At 44.7% G+C, this 19,112-nt stretch overlaps 1 protein-coding gene across 1 annotated transcript; it reads right to left on the bottom strand.

Moving 5' to 3' along the window:
* Nucleotides 1–12,313: 12,313 nt before the first annotated feature.
* LOC130296684 (keratin, type I cytoskeletal 14-like) lies at nt 12,314–17,645 on the bottom strand. Its single transcript, XM_056548493.1, has 8 exons — nt 17,460–17,645; nt 17,284–17,366; nt 17,046–17,202; nt 15,553–15,714; nt 15,206–15,331; nt 13,836–14,056; nt 13,688–13,725; nt 12,314–12,671 (listed from the first exon to the last, which is right to left on the bottom strand). The coding sequence occupies exons 1-8, from the start codon at nt 17,628–17,630 to the stop codon at nt 12,613–12,615; spliced, it is 1,017 nt and encodes a 338-aa protein (XP_056404468.1). The 5' UTR covers nt 17,631–17,645; the 3' UTR covers nt 12,314–12,612.
* Nucleotides 17,646–19,112: the final 1,467 nt, after the last annotated feature.

Raw genomic sequence — 19,112 nt, 5'->3', positions numbered from 1 at the left:
TGACCAAATGTGCGCCCAAAATTTACACCGCAAAACTGACAGTATTATTTTTTTAACCGAGAAAATGGGCGTGGTTTTTGATAAAAGGGGCGTGGTCCCGACATAATGCTAAAAACACTCTGAGTAAGTTGGAAAACACTCTGTAAATTGTGTGAATTTTGTTTGGTAAAAACTACCAAAAGCAAGTGATTTTTGAAAAGGCATTGCTTAACGTGGCGGGGATTGCTTAAACAATTATTTTTTTTTCATTGTTTTACAGTTCTACACAAGGATTTTTAGAATATGCAATGTATTTTAAACTTTAAAATATGCCTTTAATTGTATTTTAGTTATTGTATTGTAGTTCTATTTTGTTGCTTAATTCCCGTTAAATCTTGCTAGTTTGGTTTGGCACATGCTATTGATGATTTGTATTCTATATCCATGTTTTTTTTTTCTTTTAGTTTGTGCGACACATTTTCCCGTGCGACACAAAATGAACCGACACGTGCGACACATTAGTAAATCAGCTCCCAGAAAAAGAGGAGTGAAATCTAAATCACTCCAGAAAGAACACTCAGATTTTAGTAAATCAGAGCCATTAAGTTTTATATATATATATACAGTAGTCCCTCAACATACGATGGTAATCCGTTCCAAATGAACCATCATTTGTTGAAACCATCAAATGTTGAGGGATCCTTGCAATGTAAAGTATAGGAAGTTATACTCACCTTTCCACACCGCTCCGGACCGGTCACCGCTCGTCCATCGCTGTCGCCTTGACCCAGTGGTGTCCCCGATGCTCCGGACCGTCTCTGCTGGCCGTGAACGTCGCTCTCACGTCGCCACCATCACGTCACTACGCACGCTGCTCCTATTGGATGACGGGACGGCGTGCGCGATGACGTGATGATGGCGATGGAGAGCGCTGGCGATTCAGGGAATCCCGAAGAGGACGGTCCGGAGCCCCGAGGACAGGTAAGAGACCATCACCGGAGCACACGGGCACCGTAAACGGCTATCCGGCGGCAGCTGAAGCAGTCTGCGCTGCCGGATAGCCGTTTATGCGATGGCCCCGATCTACAAAAGCATCGTATGTTGATGCTGCCTTCAACATGCGATGTCCTCTGAGAGGCCATCACACGTTGAAATTATTGTATGTCGGGGCCATCGTAGGTCGGGGGGGTCACTGTATATATATATATATATATATATATATATATATATATATATATATATAGATTATTATTATTATATCTTCCCTAAGCGTTGTTCACAAGTTGCTTATTTTTTAAAATGCAGTAAAAATGTGTAAAAAATTTAGTAAAAATTGAATGTGTTAACACTGCCTAAAAACTTAAAAAAAAAAAAAAAAAAACACCAATATTGTGATTATAGGGCAGATCACTTTCTCCAGATAGCAATATATTGCTAAGAAAACACACTTTAAATGGCTGTGTCAGGCATTTGGACTATGTTTTTTTGTTATAGAAGGGTAAAAAGAGCAGACAACATGGCCACCTTGGAGCATAGGCCTCCAAGATACTACTACTCCAGCGCACAGTTGTCTTTTCCCCACTATTGGTCTCGTAGTTTCTGGACTACCTGCGCTGGTACCTCTAGTTCTCAGTGGCACTTCACTACAGGCATCTTTGCCCACCTTTTCCTCAGCTCGAGCTTCACCAGCCTTCTACACAATCCACATGACTAGCACTTTCTTAGCTGAGTCACCACCACAGTTAACCTCTTCTCACTCTGCTCAGTCATAGCGTTCAAAGCTACACATGAACACATGAACTTGAGTGCCACCTTCTGGAAGAAGAGTAAAACCAATAAACCTTCCCAATTATGTGATTACCCTATTGGCTTCAGGCACTTACAAGACCCAGCCACATCCCCAAGGTACCATGATGGTCAAGCCTCTCGATCAAAACATGCAGATGTAGCCTGTGCCAACATCAAAGCTAGTGTGCTACATCTCAAAGATTGCTACACTATCAGCATGGAGCAAGGAGTAGAGACATCTGCCTTTGATAGATGGCAGTACTCCCTTGAATAGTTTCCACTGTGCATAGAACTAAGGCTTACTGTGAAAAGCTGGGCACTTGGCACCGACTGGGGGAATCCTTGCCCTTGGACAGGCCAGTGCTGTTCATTCCATTGACGGCTTAAAGGGGTATTCCAGTTTTTTTTTTTTATTTGACTGCTACAGGGGCTGTAAAGTTAGTGTAGTTCATAATATAGTGTCTGTACCTGTGTGTGACGATTTTCTCACAATTCTTCTGTGATTTTCACCCCAATATTTATTTATAACAGCATACAAAATGACTGTTGTCTCAGATTTTTCCAAGCTTGCAATGCGGCCGAGACCTGACATCGCTAGTCAGCTGATGACAGGGAGTCTGTCTGCTTCAATGGGTAGAGGGATCAATCTGCAACTAATGCAACAGCTGTAGGCACCCTGATTGAAAACCACAGGTCTTTTGAATGGATGCAGCTCATTTATGTTTGAATGGGTGGGGTGACTGATATGTGGGAGGGAGGAAAATGGAATTATGGGATTTGTAGGCAAAAAAGAACACTCAAACAGGAAATACAAGTTCACAAAAAGCTAGCCACAGTGTTATGGTAATCTCACAACATAGCCATTTAGCCCAAAGACCAGCACAGATCCTTCCTAAGCATGTCCATTACTGTCTGCCAGGTACGTACTAAAATCCCCTTATGATGGAGAACCCCTTTAACTATTGCTTAATACCATGGAGTTTCTGAGGCAAAAAGCTGAATGGGCCTCAAATTGTGGCACAGTGCCTGAGCTGTGGGCCAAAATCTGGTGCCCCTGCTGATTTTTGCTTTGGAAGCCTCGGGGGTGGTGTGCCCAGCCCAAGGAATCTACTGTGCAAGCTGCGTAGAGTTGTGTAATGTGTCCAGACTGGTGCACTACAATAGCAAAATATTGCGTCAGCGCGACATCTTTAACACAAACTCCATCTCTATGAGTACAGCATTCACATTGCCAAGTACATCAATGTACAAGAGTTAAAAGCATAAACCAATCCAATAATGCTATTCAATAATAGATGTCATACAAATGCACATAACATAATACAAACATTATCAAGCATCCTTGATTCCAGGGCCCTTTCACATCATAAAGGGGTTAAAATATGTAACATCAAATCAAGTAAAATGGACACGAATGAACTAACAGACTAATACAGAAGGAGAGAGGACTCTGCCCACAGGGACTCACAATCTACTGTACAAGGTGACAGTCGGTGAGGGTAGCAGGTGTTCACAGCGTAGTACAGCGGCAGCAGGGTTATTGTAGGGTATAGACTATCCTGCAGAGATGGGTTTTCAAGTTGCTTTTGAAGGTTGTAATGGTGGATGAGAGACAGATTTGTCGGGGTAGAGTTCCAGATTATGGGGGAGGCTTGGCAGAAGATGGAGATGGTTCATTGAACTTTGCGTTTCGTTTTTGGTCATGGCATTGTGCATTTTTCTTTTACCATTTTGTTATGACTATTTTTGTCAATAATGACCAACCAGGAATCTTGGTCCACAACTTTCACTGTACTAGAGTGGACTTTCCGAACTTACAGAAAAACTTTGGCTTAGGTTGAACAGGTTCCTCACGAATTATAAATGTTCTCTACCCTTTCCAACAATTCCTTTATATACCGTCCAATTTTCTTTTTATTTTTTTATTAAACCCAGAAAATACATGCAACTTGGCCTTAAACAAACTGTTCCGAATGCTGGAGCCAGTGCCGAGAGCTCGTGATGTCATAGCCCCCCCCCCCCCCCCCCTCATGCCATCACTCCCCGCCCTCTCAATGCAAGTCTATGGGAGGGGGCGTGACGGCTGTCAAGCCCCCTCCCATAGATTTGCATTGAAGGGGTGGGGCGTGATGTCATGAGGGGGTGGGGCTATGGCATCACAAGCTCCCGGTGCCGGCTCCAGCTTTCGGAACAGTTTGTTCCAAACGCTGAGCAGCGGAGTACTCCTTAAAATGCCTATTCTGCATTCACTGTTAAAGGAGTAGTCCAGTACTGTAAAACTTTTCCCATATCCGAAGTATATGGGATAAGTTTCAGAGCATGGGAGTCCGACTACTGGGATCCCCCGCGATCTCCCGTATGGGGCGCTGCTCTCCGGCCAAATAGCGATTCAGATCATCCAATTCTATGAAAAAAAAAGTCTACATCTGGGTTTGTGGAGAAGCCTATTAGTCATTTATGCATCTGCCGCCCAGACTATACAAGAGTCAACAATTATAGGATAAAGACATTACGACGTATATTATGTCTAATGTTTAGGGCCCAGAACTTTGATAGCTTTAATTTGCTTCTGATGCCAAACAGAAGGACATGTAGGATCATGCTGAGCCCGCTAGAGAATTGTGTTGGTGATCCACTAGATGTCCTCAGCAGCACCTCCAAAATGACCCTGCTGCTCCAACCGGAGTGTAATGCTTGCACATGCTTTACACTACTAGGATACTAGATTTTCTTAGCTGGATTTCTTGATGTCTTTATTTTAATGGAGAATTGCATACAAAGGGAACCAAAACATCTTGGACGTAGAGGTGTCGATAAAGGGTAACTACTGTCCTTATACATTTGAGGAACTGAGATGGATTTTGGGACTAAAGTACATCATGTGTTCTGTGAGACAGAGACATACGATCCACACTTTACCAGATGCAAAGATTCAGTTTGCCCTCACAGCAAGTCTGTGTTGCCCAGCGACAGCCCCAAAACATCACTGCTCTAGAGGAGATCTGCATGGAGGAATGGGCCAAAATACCAGCAACAGTGTGTGAAAACCTTGTGAAGACTTACAGAAAACATTTGACCTCTGTCATTGCCAACAAAGGGTATATAAAAAGTATTGAGATGAATTTTTGTTATTGACCAAATACTTATTTTCCACCATAATTTGCAAATAAATTCTTAAAAAATTAGACAAAGTGATTTTATACATTGTTTTTTTTTCTCATTATGTCTCTCATAGTTGAGGAATACCTATAATGATAATTACAGGCCTCTCATCTTTTTTAGTGGGAGAACATGCACAATTAGTGGCTGACTAATTCGCCACTGTACACAGGCAACTCAAACCATACAAGTCTGCTTGGCCTTTGATTCCACAAATAAAAGTTATCCCCTATCCACAGCATAGATGATAACTTTCTGATTAGTGATGGTACAACCCCTGGGACCCCCATTGATCCCAAGAACATAGGAAACACGTCCCTCAAAGGAATAAAGTGCAACATTCCATTTATTCTCTATGGGGCTTTCAAAAATTCTCAGAATCAAAGTTCTCAGGATCAGTGGTGGTCCCAGTGATCAGACCACCACCAATAAGCCAGGTATGCCCTATCCTGTGGATAAGTTATGAATTTTAATATTGGCATAACCCCTTTAGGCTTTCCCTGGATGCACTCTGCAAGTTCTGATCACTTGTATCATGAACAAAGTCTCTATTCATCAGGTTTTTCAATTTTCCATGACAAATAGCCACAAACTATGTTCAGAAGTTATCATTACAAAAACTATTGGCAGGTAAATTGGGGAAATTTGTCAAAAGTAGACCAGTTGCCAGAGGAAAAGTAGACCAGTTGCCAGAGGAAAAGTAGACCAGTTGCCCATAGCACCACTTTTCCTCTACACAGGATTTGACAAATCTCTCCTAATGTCCTGTAATTATTTAGGCGGGTTCCAAAAAGAACCCCCTTCTGTTGGAATAAGTGGAAACAAACACCCACCTCCATAATGGGGGGCCCATTTTGACATTTGGCATGGGTTTATATCCAATGGGGGGATATTCAAAGAATTTAGCGCCATTTTTTTTTTGCTTTAGCTGTGCCACATTTGCTTAAAAGACTATTTAGCTCCTGATTTAGTGCCCTCTTAGCCAACGTTTTTTAACCCTTTAAAGACGCAGGACGTATATTTCCTTCCTGTGCCGGCTCCCGCATCATGAAGCGGGGTTGCGCTGCGACCTTGCATCACATTGCGTCGGTCCCGGCGCTCATCAACGGCCGGGACCCGCGGATAACACCACACATCGCCGATCGCGGCAATGTGCGGCATTAACCCTTTAGAAGCGGTGGTCAAAGCTGACCGCCGCTTCTAAAGCGAAAGTATGCCGGCTAGTCAGTCGGGCTGCTCGGGACTGCCGCGGTGAAATCGCGGCGTCCCGAACAGCTTACAGAACACCAGGAGGGCCCTTACCTGCCTCCTCGGTGTCCGATCGACGAATGACTGCTCCGTGCCTGAGATCCAGGCAGGAGCAGTCAAGCGCCGATAACACTGATCACAGGCGTGTTAATACCAGTGATCAGGATGAGAGATCAGAGTGTGCAGTGTTATAGGTCCCTATGGGACCTATAACACTTCAAAAAAAATGTAAAAAAAAAAAGTGTTAATAAAGGTCATTTAACCCCTTCCCTAATAAAAGTTTGAATCACCCCCCCTTTCCCATAAACAATATAAAACAGTGTAAATAAAAATAAAAATAAACATAGGTGGTATCGCCACGTGCGTAAATATCCGAACTATAAAAAATATATCATTAATTAAACCGCACGGTCAATGGCGTACGCGCGAAAAAATTCCAAAGTCCAAAGAAGCGTATTTTCGTCACTTTTTATACCATTAAAAAAATGAATAAAAAGTGTTTAAAAAGTCCGATCAAAACAAATATCATACCGTTAAAAACTTCAGATCACGGCGCAAAAAATGAGCCCTCATATTGCCCTGTACGTGGAAAAATAAAAAAGTTGTAGGGGTCAGAAGATGACATTTTTAAACGTATAAATTTTCCTGCATGTAGTTATGATTTTTTCCAGAAGTACGGAAAAATCAAACCTATATAAGTAGGGTATCATTTTAACCTTATGGACCTACAGAATAATGATAAGGTGTCATTTTTACCGAAATATGCACTGCGTAGAAACGGAAGCCCCCAAAAGTTACAAAAGGGCGTTTTTTCTTAGATTTTGTCGCACAATTATTTTTTTTCCCATTTCGTCGTGAATTTTTGGGTAAAATGACTGATGTCACTGCAAAGTAGAATTGGTGATGCAAAAAATAAGCCATAATATGGATTTTTAGGTGGAAAATTGAAAGGGTTATGATTTTTAAAAGGTAAGGAGGAAAAAACGAAAGTGCAAAAACGGAAAAACCCTGAGTCCTTAAGGGGTTAAAAGGCACGTGATTAGGGCTTGGCTAGGCTTTATGTGCTATGAGCACCTGGTATGCAAAGGATAGGGGATAAGAAGTCTGATCGTGGGGGTCCCACCTCTGGGGACTCCCGCGATCTTGGCTGCGTAACAGATGACTGGCGATGCGAGGCGGAGGCTCGAGACGCCACGGTTGCGCCCCGCTCGTGATGTCACAGCCATGCCTCCTCAACACAAGTCTATTGGAGGAGGCCTGATGCCCGTCACGCCCCCTCCCATAGACTTGCATTGAGGGGGCATGGTCGTGACGTCACGAGGAGACGTGGCCGTGACATCACAAGCCTCCGGCGCTGCACCAGACGCTCTAAACGAACCCCGGGTGCAGCAGGGAGATTGCGGGAGTCCCCAGCGAGGGGACGCTGCGATCAGACATCTTATCCCCTATCCTTTGGATAGGGGATAAGATGTCTAGGGGCGCAGTACACCTTTTAATGATTTGCTACTTGTGCTTTTTGGCCTAAATTTTCAAAAGACCAAACACACTTCTGAAAACGAGGCACAGTTAACACTCTTTGAGGTGCAAAATAAAGAGCCCTAAGTCTTTGAATATTCCCCCCAATATGTCTTTCATTTCTGCTGTAGGGTATACCGTATCAGGGTAAAAGTGTTACGCCTAGCGCTCCGGGTCCCCGCTCCTCCCCGGAGCGCTCACGGCGCCTTTCTCCCTGCAGCGCCCCGGTCAGTCCCGCTGACCGAGAGCGCTGCACTGTCATGGCCGTTGGGGATGCGATTCGCACAGCGGGACGCGCCCGCTCGCGAATCACATCCCAGGTCACTTACCCGTCCCGGTCCCCTGCTGTCATGTGCTGGCGCGCGCGGCTCCGCTCTCTAGGGCGCGCGCGCGCCAGCTCTCTGAGACTTAAAGGGCCAGTGCACCAATGATTGGTGCCTGGCCCAATTAGCTTAATTGGCTTCCACCTGCTCCCTGGCTATATCTGATCTCCTCCCTTGCACTCCCTTGCCGGATCTTGTTGCCTTGTGCCAGTGAAAGCGTTTAGTGTGTCCAAAGCCTGTGTACCTGAACTTCTGCTATCCATCCTGACTACGAACCTTGCCGCTTGCCCCCGACCTTCTGCTACGTCTGACCTTGCCTCTGCCTAGTCCTTCTGTCCCACGCCTTCTCAGCAGTCAGCGAGGTTGAGCCGTTGCTAGTGGATACGACCTGGTTGCTACTGCCGCAGCAAGACCATCCCGCTTTGCGGCGGGCTCTGGTGAACACCAGTAGCCTCTTAGAACCGGTCCACTAGCACGGTCCACGCCAATCCCTCGCTGACACAGCGGATCCACAACCCGTAAGCCGAATCGTGACAGTAGATCCGGCCATGGATCCCGCTGAGGTGCCGCTGCCAAGTCTCGCTGACCTTACCACGGTGGTCGCTCAGCAATCGCAGCAAATTGCCCAACAAGGACAGCAGCTGTCGCAGTTGACCGCCACGTTACAGCAACTTCTGCCTCTGCTACAGCAGCAACCATCTCCTCCGCCAGCTCCTTCACCTCCTCCGCAGCGAGTGGCCGCTCCTAGCCTCCGCTTGTCCCTGCCGGACAAATTTGATGGGGACTCTAAACTCTGCCGTGGATTTTTGTCTCAGTGTTCCCTGCATATGGAGATGTTGTCGGACTTGTTTCCTACAGAACGGTCTAAGGTGGCGTTTGTAGTAAGCCTTCTTTCAGGAAAGGCCTTGTCTTGGGCCACACCGCTCTGGGACCGCAATGATCCTGCCACAGCCACAGTCCGGGCCTTCTTCGCTGAAGTCCGGAGTGTCTTCGAGGAGCCTGCCCGAGCTTCTTCTGCCGAGACTGCCCTGTTGAACCTGGTCCAGGGTAATTCTTCAGTGGGCGAGTACGCCATCCAATTTCGTACTCTTGCTTCCGAGTTATCATGGAATAACGAGTCTCTCTGCGCGACCTTTAAAAAAGGCCTATCCAGTCGCATCAAGGATGTGCTGGCCGCACGAGAGATTCCTGCCAACCTGCAAGAACTCATCCATTTGGCTACCCGCATTGACATGCGTTTTTCTGAGCGACACCAAGAGCTCCGCCAGGAAAAAGACTTAGATCTCTGGGCACCTCTCCCACAGTATCCGTTGCAATCTACGCCTGGGCCTCCCGCCGAGGAGGCCATGCAAGTGGATAGGTCTCGCCTGACCCAGGAAGAGAGGAATCGCCGTAGGGAAGAAAATCTCTGTCTTTACTGTGCCAGTACCGAGCATTTCTTGGTGGATTGCCCTATCCGTCCTCCACGTCTGGGAAACGCACGCACGCACCCAGCTCACGTGGGTGTGGCGTCTCTTGGTTCCAAGTCTGCCCCTCCACGTCTCACGGTGCCCGTGCGGATTTCTTCTTCAGCCAACTCCTCCTTCTCAGCCGTGGCCTGCTTGGACTCTGGTGCCTCTGGGAATTTTATTTTGGAGTCCTTCGTTAATAAATTCCGCATCCCGGTGACCCGTCTCGTCAAGCCGCTCTACATTTCCGCGGTCAACGGAGCCAGATTGGATTGCACCGTGCATTACCGCACAGAACCCCTCCTGATGTCTATTGGACCCCACCACGAAAGGATTGAGTTCTTCATTCTCCCCAACTGTACCTCTGAGGTCCTCCTCGGTCTGCCATGGCTCCGGCTTCATTCCCCCACCCTTGATTGGACCACCGGGGAGATCAAGAACTGGGACTCTGCCTGCCACAGGAAGTGCCTCTCCCCCCCTCCCAGTCCCATCAGGCAAGCCTCTGTGTCCCCTCATGGCTCCCGTCCTTGTGTCTCCCTGCCCCGTGCCAAGCTTCACCCTCTGCCCTCCCTCCCCATTCCAACTCCTGCTGTACTGCCTGCCGTTGAGGAAACCATCCATTCTTTCCCGGTGTCCTCATCCCAGGGGAGGCAGTCACCGGACAAAAAAAAGGGGAGACCTAAGGGGGGGGGTACTGTTACGCCTAGCGCTCCGGGTCCCCGCTCCTCCCCGGAGCGCTCATGGCGCCTTTCTCCCTGCAGCGCCCCGGTCAGTCCCGCTGACCGGGAGCGCTGCACTGTCATGGCCGTTGGGGATGCGATTCGCACAGCGGGACGCGCCCGCTCGCGAATCGCATCCCAGGTCACTTACCCGTCCCGGTCCCCTGCTGTCATGTGCTGGCGCGCGCGGCTCCGCTCTCTAGGGCGCGCGCGCGCCAGCTCTCTGAGACTTAAAGGGCCAGTGCACCAATGATTGGTGCCTGGCCCAATTAGCTTAATTGGCTTCCACCTGCTCCCTGGCTATATCTGATCTCCTCCCTTGCACTCCCTTGCCGGATCTTGTTGCCTTGTGCCAGTGAAAGCGTTTAGTGTGTCCAAAGCCTGTGTACCTGAACTTCTGCTATCCATCCTGACTACGAACCTTGCCGCCTGCCCCCGACCTTCTGCTACGTCTGACCTTGCCTCTGCCTAGTCCTTCTGTCCCACGCCTTCTCAGCAGTCAGCGAGGTTGAGCCGTTGCTAGTGGATATGACCTGGTTGCTACTGCCGCAGCAAGACCATCCCGCTTTGCGGCGGGCTCTGGTGAAAACCAGTAGCCTCTTAGAACCGGTCCACTAGCACGGTCCACGCCAATCCCTCGCTGACACAGCGGATCCACAACCCGTAAGCCGAATCGTGACAAAAGTTACAGTAGCTACTATGGGACCCAACACCCCTAGTCTATAAGGCCCTTTTTTTGTCTGAGAAGTGAGGTGCAGTTAGTAAGAACTGAAGAAGAGAAAGCAAGATCCTTATATTTAGAGACCAGCGAAAGAAGCAAAAGACACTGTAAAATGAAGGGAGCCCAAATAATCCTAAGGCTTTCCTGTCCCAATAGATTGTGTCGCCATTTCAAGTTTTGCCTATGGCTACTTGTTAAATGCAGACGATCTGTTCTCCCTTTGAAACAATTGCCCTGATTTACTAGCGTAACCCAACATGTTTTGTCGAGTTCTGTGCCAGATTCTGGCGCATTGCACCAGAAATTCTGTCTGCGCCAGAATTTGAGGCAGAATTTGCACCAGAATTTAAAAAAAAACCTGACCAACTCTCCATTTTACTGTAAAAAAATGCAAACAAAAAGGGGGTGTTTCTGTCATGGAAAGGGGGCGTGGTCACCATAAAGAGGCGTGTCCCCGTGGTGGATTTGAGCTGAGGAAAACCCCACAGATCAGAGCAAAATTTATGGAAAGGTGCAAAATGTAGGGGAACAGTAAATATTGTGGAAAAAAAATTGTAGGGAATTAAAACCCACATAAAAACTCCACTCCACTCTTAGTAAATCAGGGCCATAGTATCATTTTGTTTGGTACAATAAACATTGGTTATGAACACACATGAAACACACATGAAGTCATTTGCATGAAACAGAAGAGGAGTTTAATGTAAATGTAACATATAGAAGAGACATGAGAGACATTACATGTGATACACCGACATACGTAGAACATTGGAAAATAACCACATACACCCATCTAGCTTTATAGCTTCTAGCTCAGTATAACAAACTTTACTCAAAAATATGAAATGACTGAGTAGATGTCGTCATGCAGCACATGATCATAAGCTAATATATGTACTGTATATACTACAATTACCCAGGAACGTAGATACATGCCAAAAGTCTTGAACAGTCACGGTCTGTGTGTTCAGACCTTGACTGATCACTAGAAAGAGCCAAGAGAAGCGCTCGCCAAGTGTGCTGGTGTAAGTTTATGGGATAGTCTCACTCATGCTCACAGAAAGCAGGGAGAGAAGCACTTATTCAAGGGGTATTTCAGCTTCATACATCTTATCCCCTATCCAAAGGATAGGGGACAAGATGTATGATTGAAGGGGTCCTGCCACTTGGGACCCCCTCGATCTCGGTACTGCCCACGGCATTCTGTGCAAGGGGCTGCCTCCAAGACAGGGACGTAACGTCACGGCCACGCCCCCTAGTGACGTCACACCACAACCCCTAGTGACGTCACACCACGCCCCCTCTATTCATGTCTATGGGAGGGGGCGTGACTTATGTCACGCCCCTCCCATAGACATGAACGGAGGGGGCGTGGCATGACGTCACTAGTGGCTGTGGCCAAGACGTCACTAAATTGAAGTAATTTAGAAATCTGTTTAACATTCTGGCACCAGTTGATTTAAAAATGTTTTCCAGAGGAGTACCCCTTTAAAGTCAAAATCAGCTGCAGAAAATATGCAGCAAAATACGGCATGTGTGACCCTACCCTAAAAATGTAAGTGCCTACTGCATAAGAAGCCTAGTGTATCTCATTCATGTCCGATTGAAGCCTGATTCAGAAAGGGTGTATAGAGGATAGATAGAGATTCATCCAGAGTAAGGAGTGAAAGCTTTATCTTCTATGGCTCCTCCTCAAAGAAGCTGGACAACCATTAGCATTTGCCATGGACGTGACTTGCAACATGGAAAGTCTTCACCGAGTGGTGAGATCCTGGAAGAAAAAAGAGAATTGATACCCATTGGTCATAAAAGGCTAAACTAAAGCATTATAAGTATTATCATATTCAATTGTGCTGTACATTACAAAAAAAACTCAAAATGTAGAGAAGCAAAACACAATACAAATAAAATAGGGCCAGGGCCTCAAAGAGTTTGCACTAAAAGAGGGTCAAGGGGATAAATCATCTAATATGGAGGGAAGAACCTGCTAATTATTATTGGGGACTTATTGTAATTCTATGGTAGGATAAAGATGGATGTTATGGATAGTTTGAAGTAAACAAGAGAGTTCCCAAAAATGAGGGGGCCGTTACGGGCCCCTCAACACATAGGAAGATTAATTACTAACATATAACACATAGGGGCCTCTGTTGCAAATTTTGACCAGGAAGAAAGGAAAAGGAGCTTCAAGTTGTGCCTGTGCCTAAAGGTCATGGAAAGAACATAATGGCCCTGATTTACTATTGTAAACCCAATGTTTTTGTCGGATTGTGCGCCAGATTCTGCATCAGAAATTTTGTCAGCACCAGGATTTGCACCAGAATTTGCGCCAGAATTGGAAAAAAAACAGACTAACTCTCCATTTTACTGAGATAACCCGAAAAAGAGGCGTGGCCATTAGGAAAAGTGGTTGAAGGGGGCGTGTCCCCGACATTTTCTCAAAAACCCAACCTATTTACTAAGGTTTTGTGGTGGATTTGAGCTGAGGAAAACCCGACAGATCAGAACATGTGTAAAAAAAAAACTAAATGTAGGGAAATGGGCAAAATGTAGGGAAACCTTTGTAAATACCGTGGAAAAAAATTGTAGGGAATTAAAACCCACAAAGAAACCTACACAACACTCTTAGTAAATGAGGGCCATTGGGTAAATCAAATACCAGGTCCTTCTATATCAGACCCAGCACCATAAATAGAAGCACATACAAACTATGTAATGGGACCCCCCTCTCTTCTATGTATACCTCTGTTACGTAGTCACTTAAAAATAAATGGAAATACTACATACCATGTTTGGAGACAGAAACGTGATGATCATCTGATGCGCTAAAAAAGATCAAATTTAGGAACTTTACAAAACAAATCATTTTTTATAATATGATAAAATCTAAAAAATTCACTATACTCCAAGGTCTACGGATTGGCCAGATACTTACTGGATATTATGGCTTTCCAGCAGACGTTTGTAAGTGGCGATCTCCATTTCCAGATGGGTCTTTTGGTCCATCAGGATTTTGTACTCTTGGTTTTGACGTTCTAGATCAGATCGGATCTGAGTCAGCTGGCACTCTATATTGTTGATGAGACTTTGTAGCTGGGCAAGCTGGGATCCAAATGTGGCTTCTGTCTCTGCTAATGTTCCCTCCAGAGCAGATTTCTAGAATAATGTTAAGAAAGCATTAGTAAAGTAAATTATACCAAAATGTGTTTAAATATAGTTTATTGGGCACGTTTTTCATGATAGTGGTTTCACCAGGGGACCCTCTGCCACATAAAGAGGCAACAATATTATAAATGGCACATGGTAGATATGGGGCCATGGTAAGTGTTTTGCTTTGGAGCCTAGAAGCTTCAAGTTATACTTGTAGGCTCTACACACCTTAAAGGGGTATTCCGCCCCTAGGCATCTTTGGATAGGGGATAAGATGGTTGATCGCGGGGGTCCCACCACTGGGACCCTCCGCGATCTCCGTACAGCACCTGGCGTTCTAAACAGTATGTTTAGAAAGCTGGGTTCCCACGGCAGGAGATGTGACGTTGCGTCATGCCCCCTCGTGACATCACACCACGCTCCCTCCATTCATGTCTATGGGAGGGGGCGTGATTACGTCACGCCCCCTCCCATAGCCATGAATGGAAGGGTCCTGGCATGCCGTCACATCTCCTGGAACGGGAACCCAGCATTCTAAACATACTGTTTAGAATGCCGGGTGCTACAGCACGGAGATAGTGGGTGGTCCCAGAAGCAGGACCCCCGTGATCAGACATCTTATCCCCTATCCTTTGTCTAGATGAGGAATACCCCTTTAAAGGGGTACTCAACTGGAAAACCTTTTTTTTTTTTAAATCAACTGATGCCAGAAAGTTACAAAAATTTGTAAATTACTTCTATTTCAAAATCTTAACCCTTCCAGTACTTATTAGCTGCTGTATGCTCCACAGGACGTTCTTTTCTTTTCAAATTTTCTTTCTGTCTGACCACAGTGCTCTCTGCTGACACATCTGTCCATTTTAGGAACTGTCCAGAGCACAATAGGTTTTCTATGGGGATTTGCTCCTACTCTGGACAGTTCCTGTCCTGACAGAGAGCACTGTGGTCAGACACATAAGAAAATTCAAAAATAAAAGTACTTACCGTGGAGCATACAGCAGCTGATAAGTACTGGAAGGATTAAGATTTTTTTTTAAAGAAATAATTTACAAATCTATTTAAATTTCTGGCACCAGCTGGTTTAAAAATGTTTTCCAGTGGAGTACCCCTTTAAAGTGCTACTATATAACAAACTGAACTAGAGATAAAACTCACCATGCTCAGCTGACTTTGTAGTTCAATCTCCAAAGTTTGGATTTTGCGCTTCAGATCGATGACTTCAGTTTGGACAGACTGCCGCTGCTCAGAACCAGATGCAACCTCTCGGGTCAGATCTTCTGACTACATGTTGGGAAAAGAATAACTTGTGATCTGAATCAAGCTACAGCATTTTACAAGAAAAATGGCTACCTTTATGCAATGGTCTTTTTGTTGTTAGAGTTGTATGTTTTTAATTGGTGCCACAAATGAACATCTAAAATAGGATTGGTCCATTGTCAGTCACAAACATGTCTTGATATACAATAAGCAGTTTAAAAAAAAAATTATAAAAAAAAACATACCCTTTGTCGGAACATAGCCTCTACTTCTCTTAGATTCCTCTCCATTAGGTTCTCATATTGCTGTCTTATCTCAGACAAGGTCCGGTTTAGATCTACAGATGGAGCTGCATCAACTTCTACATTGATTCTAGCGCCCAGTTGAGCTCGTAGAGAGTTTACTTCCTGTGAATAGAGAAGCCATAATATCACTAATAATATCAATAATATCACATATACTCCTAGGCAAAGTATGTAGATAGATTGGAAAATAAAATAAGTGTGACAAGGATGTTCCTATGCATGGAAGCTCTGGGGCTCAGGTTCAGCAGACCACTAATGGTTCCAGAAGATTAATGTTCTTCAGGACAGTGTAGTGTAGGACAGTGTAATGAAGATGACTTGTCAATTTATATCAATAATGCTTTATAGACTGTGCACTATTACTTTTCAGAAATATATTGGGGGTCAGGGGCGTTGCTGGGGGGGGGCACTGACAGGGCTGTAGCCCCGGGTCTCAGGCCCATAGCTCCAGGTCTCTGGCTACCGCTGTTTTTATTGCCACTGCTGCTTTAAGACATCGGTGGCTTCTGAAAAGTGACATGTCAGCCCTGCTGTTCTCCCGCCCTCCGTGCATAGCCGCGGTCTCAGAAGATTTCAGCCTTTCAGGCTCGACTAGGCGTGGAGAGTGGGAGAATGGCATCACCATGCGGCAGACAGACTGCAGCGTACATTTGCGGCACATGTCCCTAAGGGGTTAAATAAGAAAAAAAATATGCATGATGTTCCCCCTTTATTTGCTAACCAGCCAGGTAGAGAGAAAAAAAAAGATTTTAAAAATATATACCCCTCTCCCTCCCCAAATAAAAATAAAAATCATCACCTTTCCCCATAAAAAAAATGGTATTGCCACATGTGTAAATGTCCAGTTTTTGAACAGAGTAAACTTAAAATTATTCCAAACACCAAGATTGATGATTTATGATCAAGTCACATCAATCATTGCTCTTAGAGGTATTCCCAAAATTTTAAATGATTCTCCATCCACATGATAAGGGATAGCTAGGTGATCAGTGAGGTCTGCCTGCTGGGACACCCACCGATCACCAGAATGGAGCAGTAATGTCCCTGATAATGCTTCATGCATTCTCTTAGGGGTGTGTCTGAGGGCGTGGTTAGAGCATGTCTGTGGGTGTGGTTAGATCATGTCTGTGGGTGTGGTTAGGGGCGTGGCTGGGCTATGGGCTCTAGCCCTGGGTGTTTTGAAGACCTAGCAATGCCCCTGTTGGGGGTTATTTACTTACATCATCCCAACTCTTTTTTCTCGGGTTTTGTGCCCAAATTGTGGTGCACGTTCCATGTGAGACAATTTGCGACCAAAAACTATAGAGTTTTTTTCTCTGTGGAAGCATAGTTCTGCTCGCCTGCACCACTAAACTTCTCCCATAATGTTTTTCAGAAAATATCTTTATATCAGTTACTTTGGATGATCATATATGCTTTTATATGTATTTTACCTCATTATGGTTTCTCTTGATCTGCTGCAGTTCTTCCTGAAGGTTTTGAACCTGACTCTCCAGGCTGCAGATCTCCCGATTCAGCTCTTCAAGGAGGATTCTCAAGCCATTAATATCAGCCTCAATAGACTGGCTTAACTGGCGTTCCATTTCAAACCTTAATAAATGAATGAAAGTGCAATTTTTCTTCCTCTCTATGATCTTTTATGACTTAAACAATGCCATGTTTATAACTTACTTGTTTCTGAAATCATCTGCTGCCAGACGAGCATTGTCTATTTGCAGTTCAATGCGAGCATTTTCAACACGAGTCGAAAAAATCTACAGAAGATTATGAAAAAGTACAATTGTTAATAAAAATACATTTAGTGAATTGTTACCCATTGACCATATTGTACACATTTAACCTTTTACCTGGCTTTGTAGCTCTTGGATAGTCCTGAAGAAGCAGCTGAAGTCAGGTAAAGCGCTGGGTTGATTCCTCTCATACCAGTCAAGGATACTCCCTTCCAATTGGGCATTTTGTTGCTCTAGGGTACGAACTTTATCCAAATAGGTTGCCAGGCGATTATTCAGATGCTGCATGGTTTCTTTCTCATTGACACTATATAGACCATGGCTGTGGGCTTTCCCATGACTCTGGTGACCACTATGAATGCTTCCATGGGACACATGCTTGGAGATTGAGATTCCTTTGCCTCCTGATCCTCCGTGAACACTTGGAGCTCTGTAATGGCTTTCATGATGGCCTTTGTGTGAACTTCCATGATGTGAGAGATAGGACCCTTTACCACAATGGACTTTCTGAGAATGTCCATGGTGGGAAAGGTTGGATCCAATATGATGAGAAGTATGACTACTTCCCTGATGGATCTTGTGGGATTTTCCATGATGTACACCGTAGACATGGCTTGAGATCCTTGGTAAATGACTGCCAACATGGCACCTTCCTTGATGGGATCCGGCAGATGAAGCGACACCGTGGCTCATGATTAAGGGTTAAGAGGAGTAACAGAAGATAAGAAACTTCAGTAAATATCAGTTGCACTGAATGCTTTTCACCTTATGTTCTCAATCGGTTTTAGTTCCTTATATAGGGAAGACTGGGAGTGTTGCATAAACTAATTTTTATTACACTAACTAGGCAATAACAACTGAGGAGGCATTTATGTGTTTTATATGCTTTGTTGAAGGACTTAACATTAAACATTTTGTAAGCTGTATAAAAAGCACAAGACGGTTATAAAAGTTCTGAGAATGAATCTATATTTGACCAGTACATGAAAAGACCAAAAATCCTCCACCCTGACAGCAACCCCAGTAGTCAAAACAAAACATAGCTTGCATTGGAACTCCATTTGTCCTTCATCTGTGTTTAGTCATCTTTCTATAGCACCAAAGTCATGGAGAACAATGTGTTGATCTTACCATAGTCTTTCTAATTTTTTCTTTTCTGGACTTTTCTAAAGATACAAATATCAAGTTTTAAATACAAATATGAGGGATATTTATCAATGTTTGCTTATCTATTACTTTTTTTTAGTTATTTTTTCCTTACAATCTTTTTGTTTATGTGCGACTTATTTATCAACTGGTTTCAGCCTGTTGATGAATTAATTTCACGTAATCCCTTGTCTGAGCTGGAGTAAATTTAGTAGGTTTTTCCATGCAATGTGACTTTTTTGGGACTTTCGCTCTTGATAGGTCTCTGACCACTGCAAGTCAAAAATCACCTTTTGCTTTGGTAAGCAAGTTTCTTTTTTTATTTTTTTTTTATTTTTTTTGCTTAGGGCACTGCACCTAAGACATCAAAAAATAGAGTAGTTGCACATGCAACTTTTTTGCAACAATTTTAAGCAAAAAAAAACCTACTAAATGCTTTGATAAATGTCCCCGATAGAGATCATGGAGAGGGCGGGGCTCAGTCCCATTGAGTTAAGGATTCACCTTGGCAGAGAAGGTGTAAAACTGGTCCAACTAATGTAGTGATTGAACAACGAGGCATACATCATCACTTCTCATCTCTGGGCCCCTGGGCAAATTTGCTGCACCCGATGCAGATCGCCC

The sequence above is a fragment of the Hyla sarda genome, chromosome 12, assembly GCF_029499605.1.
Source record: "Hyla sarda isolate aHylSar1 chromosome 12, aHylSar1.hap1, whole genome shotgun sequence".
In the NCBI taxonomy this organism is placed as follows: domain Eukaryota; kingdom Metazoa; phylum Chordata; class Amphibia; order Anura; family Hylidae; genus Hyla; species Hyla sarda.
Note: the sequence above shows the minus strand (reverse complement) of the source record. Positions and strands in the feature narration are given on the sequence as shown.

What these genes read in the sequence shown, in the direction of transcription:
- LOC130296684 (XM_056548493.1), bottom strand. Translation starts at nt 17,630, where the DNA reads ATGCAGCATCTGAATAATCGCCTGGCAACCTATTTGGATAAAGTTCGT. An exon ending in GCAGATGATTTCAGAAACAA is followed by an intron (nt 17,203 to 17,283) that starts GTAAGTTATAAA and finishes TCATTTATTAAG; the next exon opens with GTTTGAAATGGAACGCCAGT. An exon ending in CTGGAAAGCCATAATATCCA is followed by an intron (nt 13,726 to 13,835) that starts GTAAGTATCTGG and finishes GATCTTTTTTAG; the next exon opens with CGCATCAGATGATCATCACG.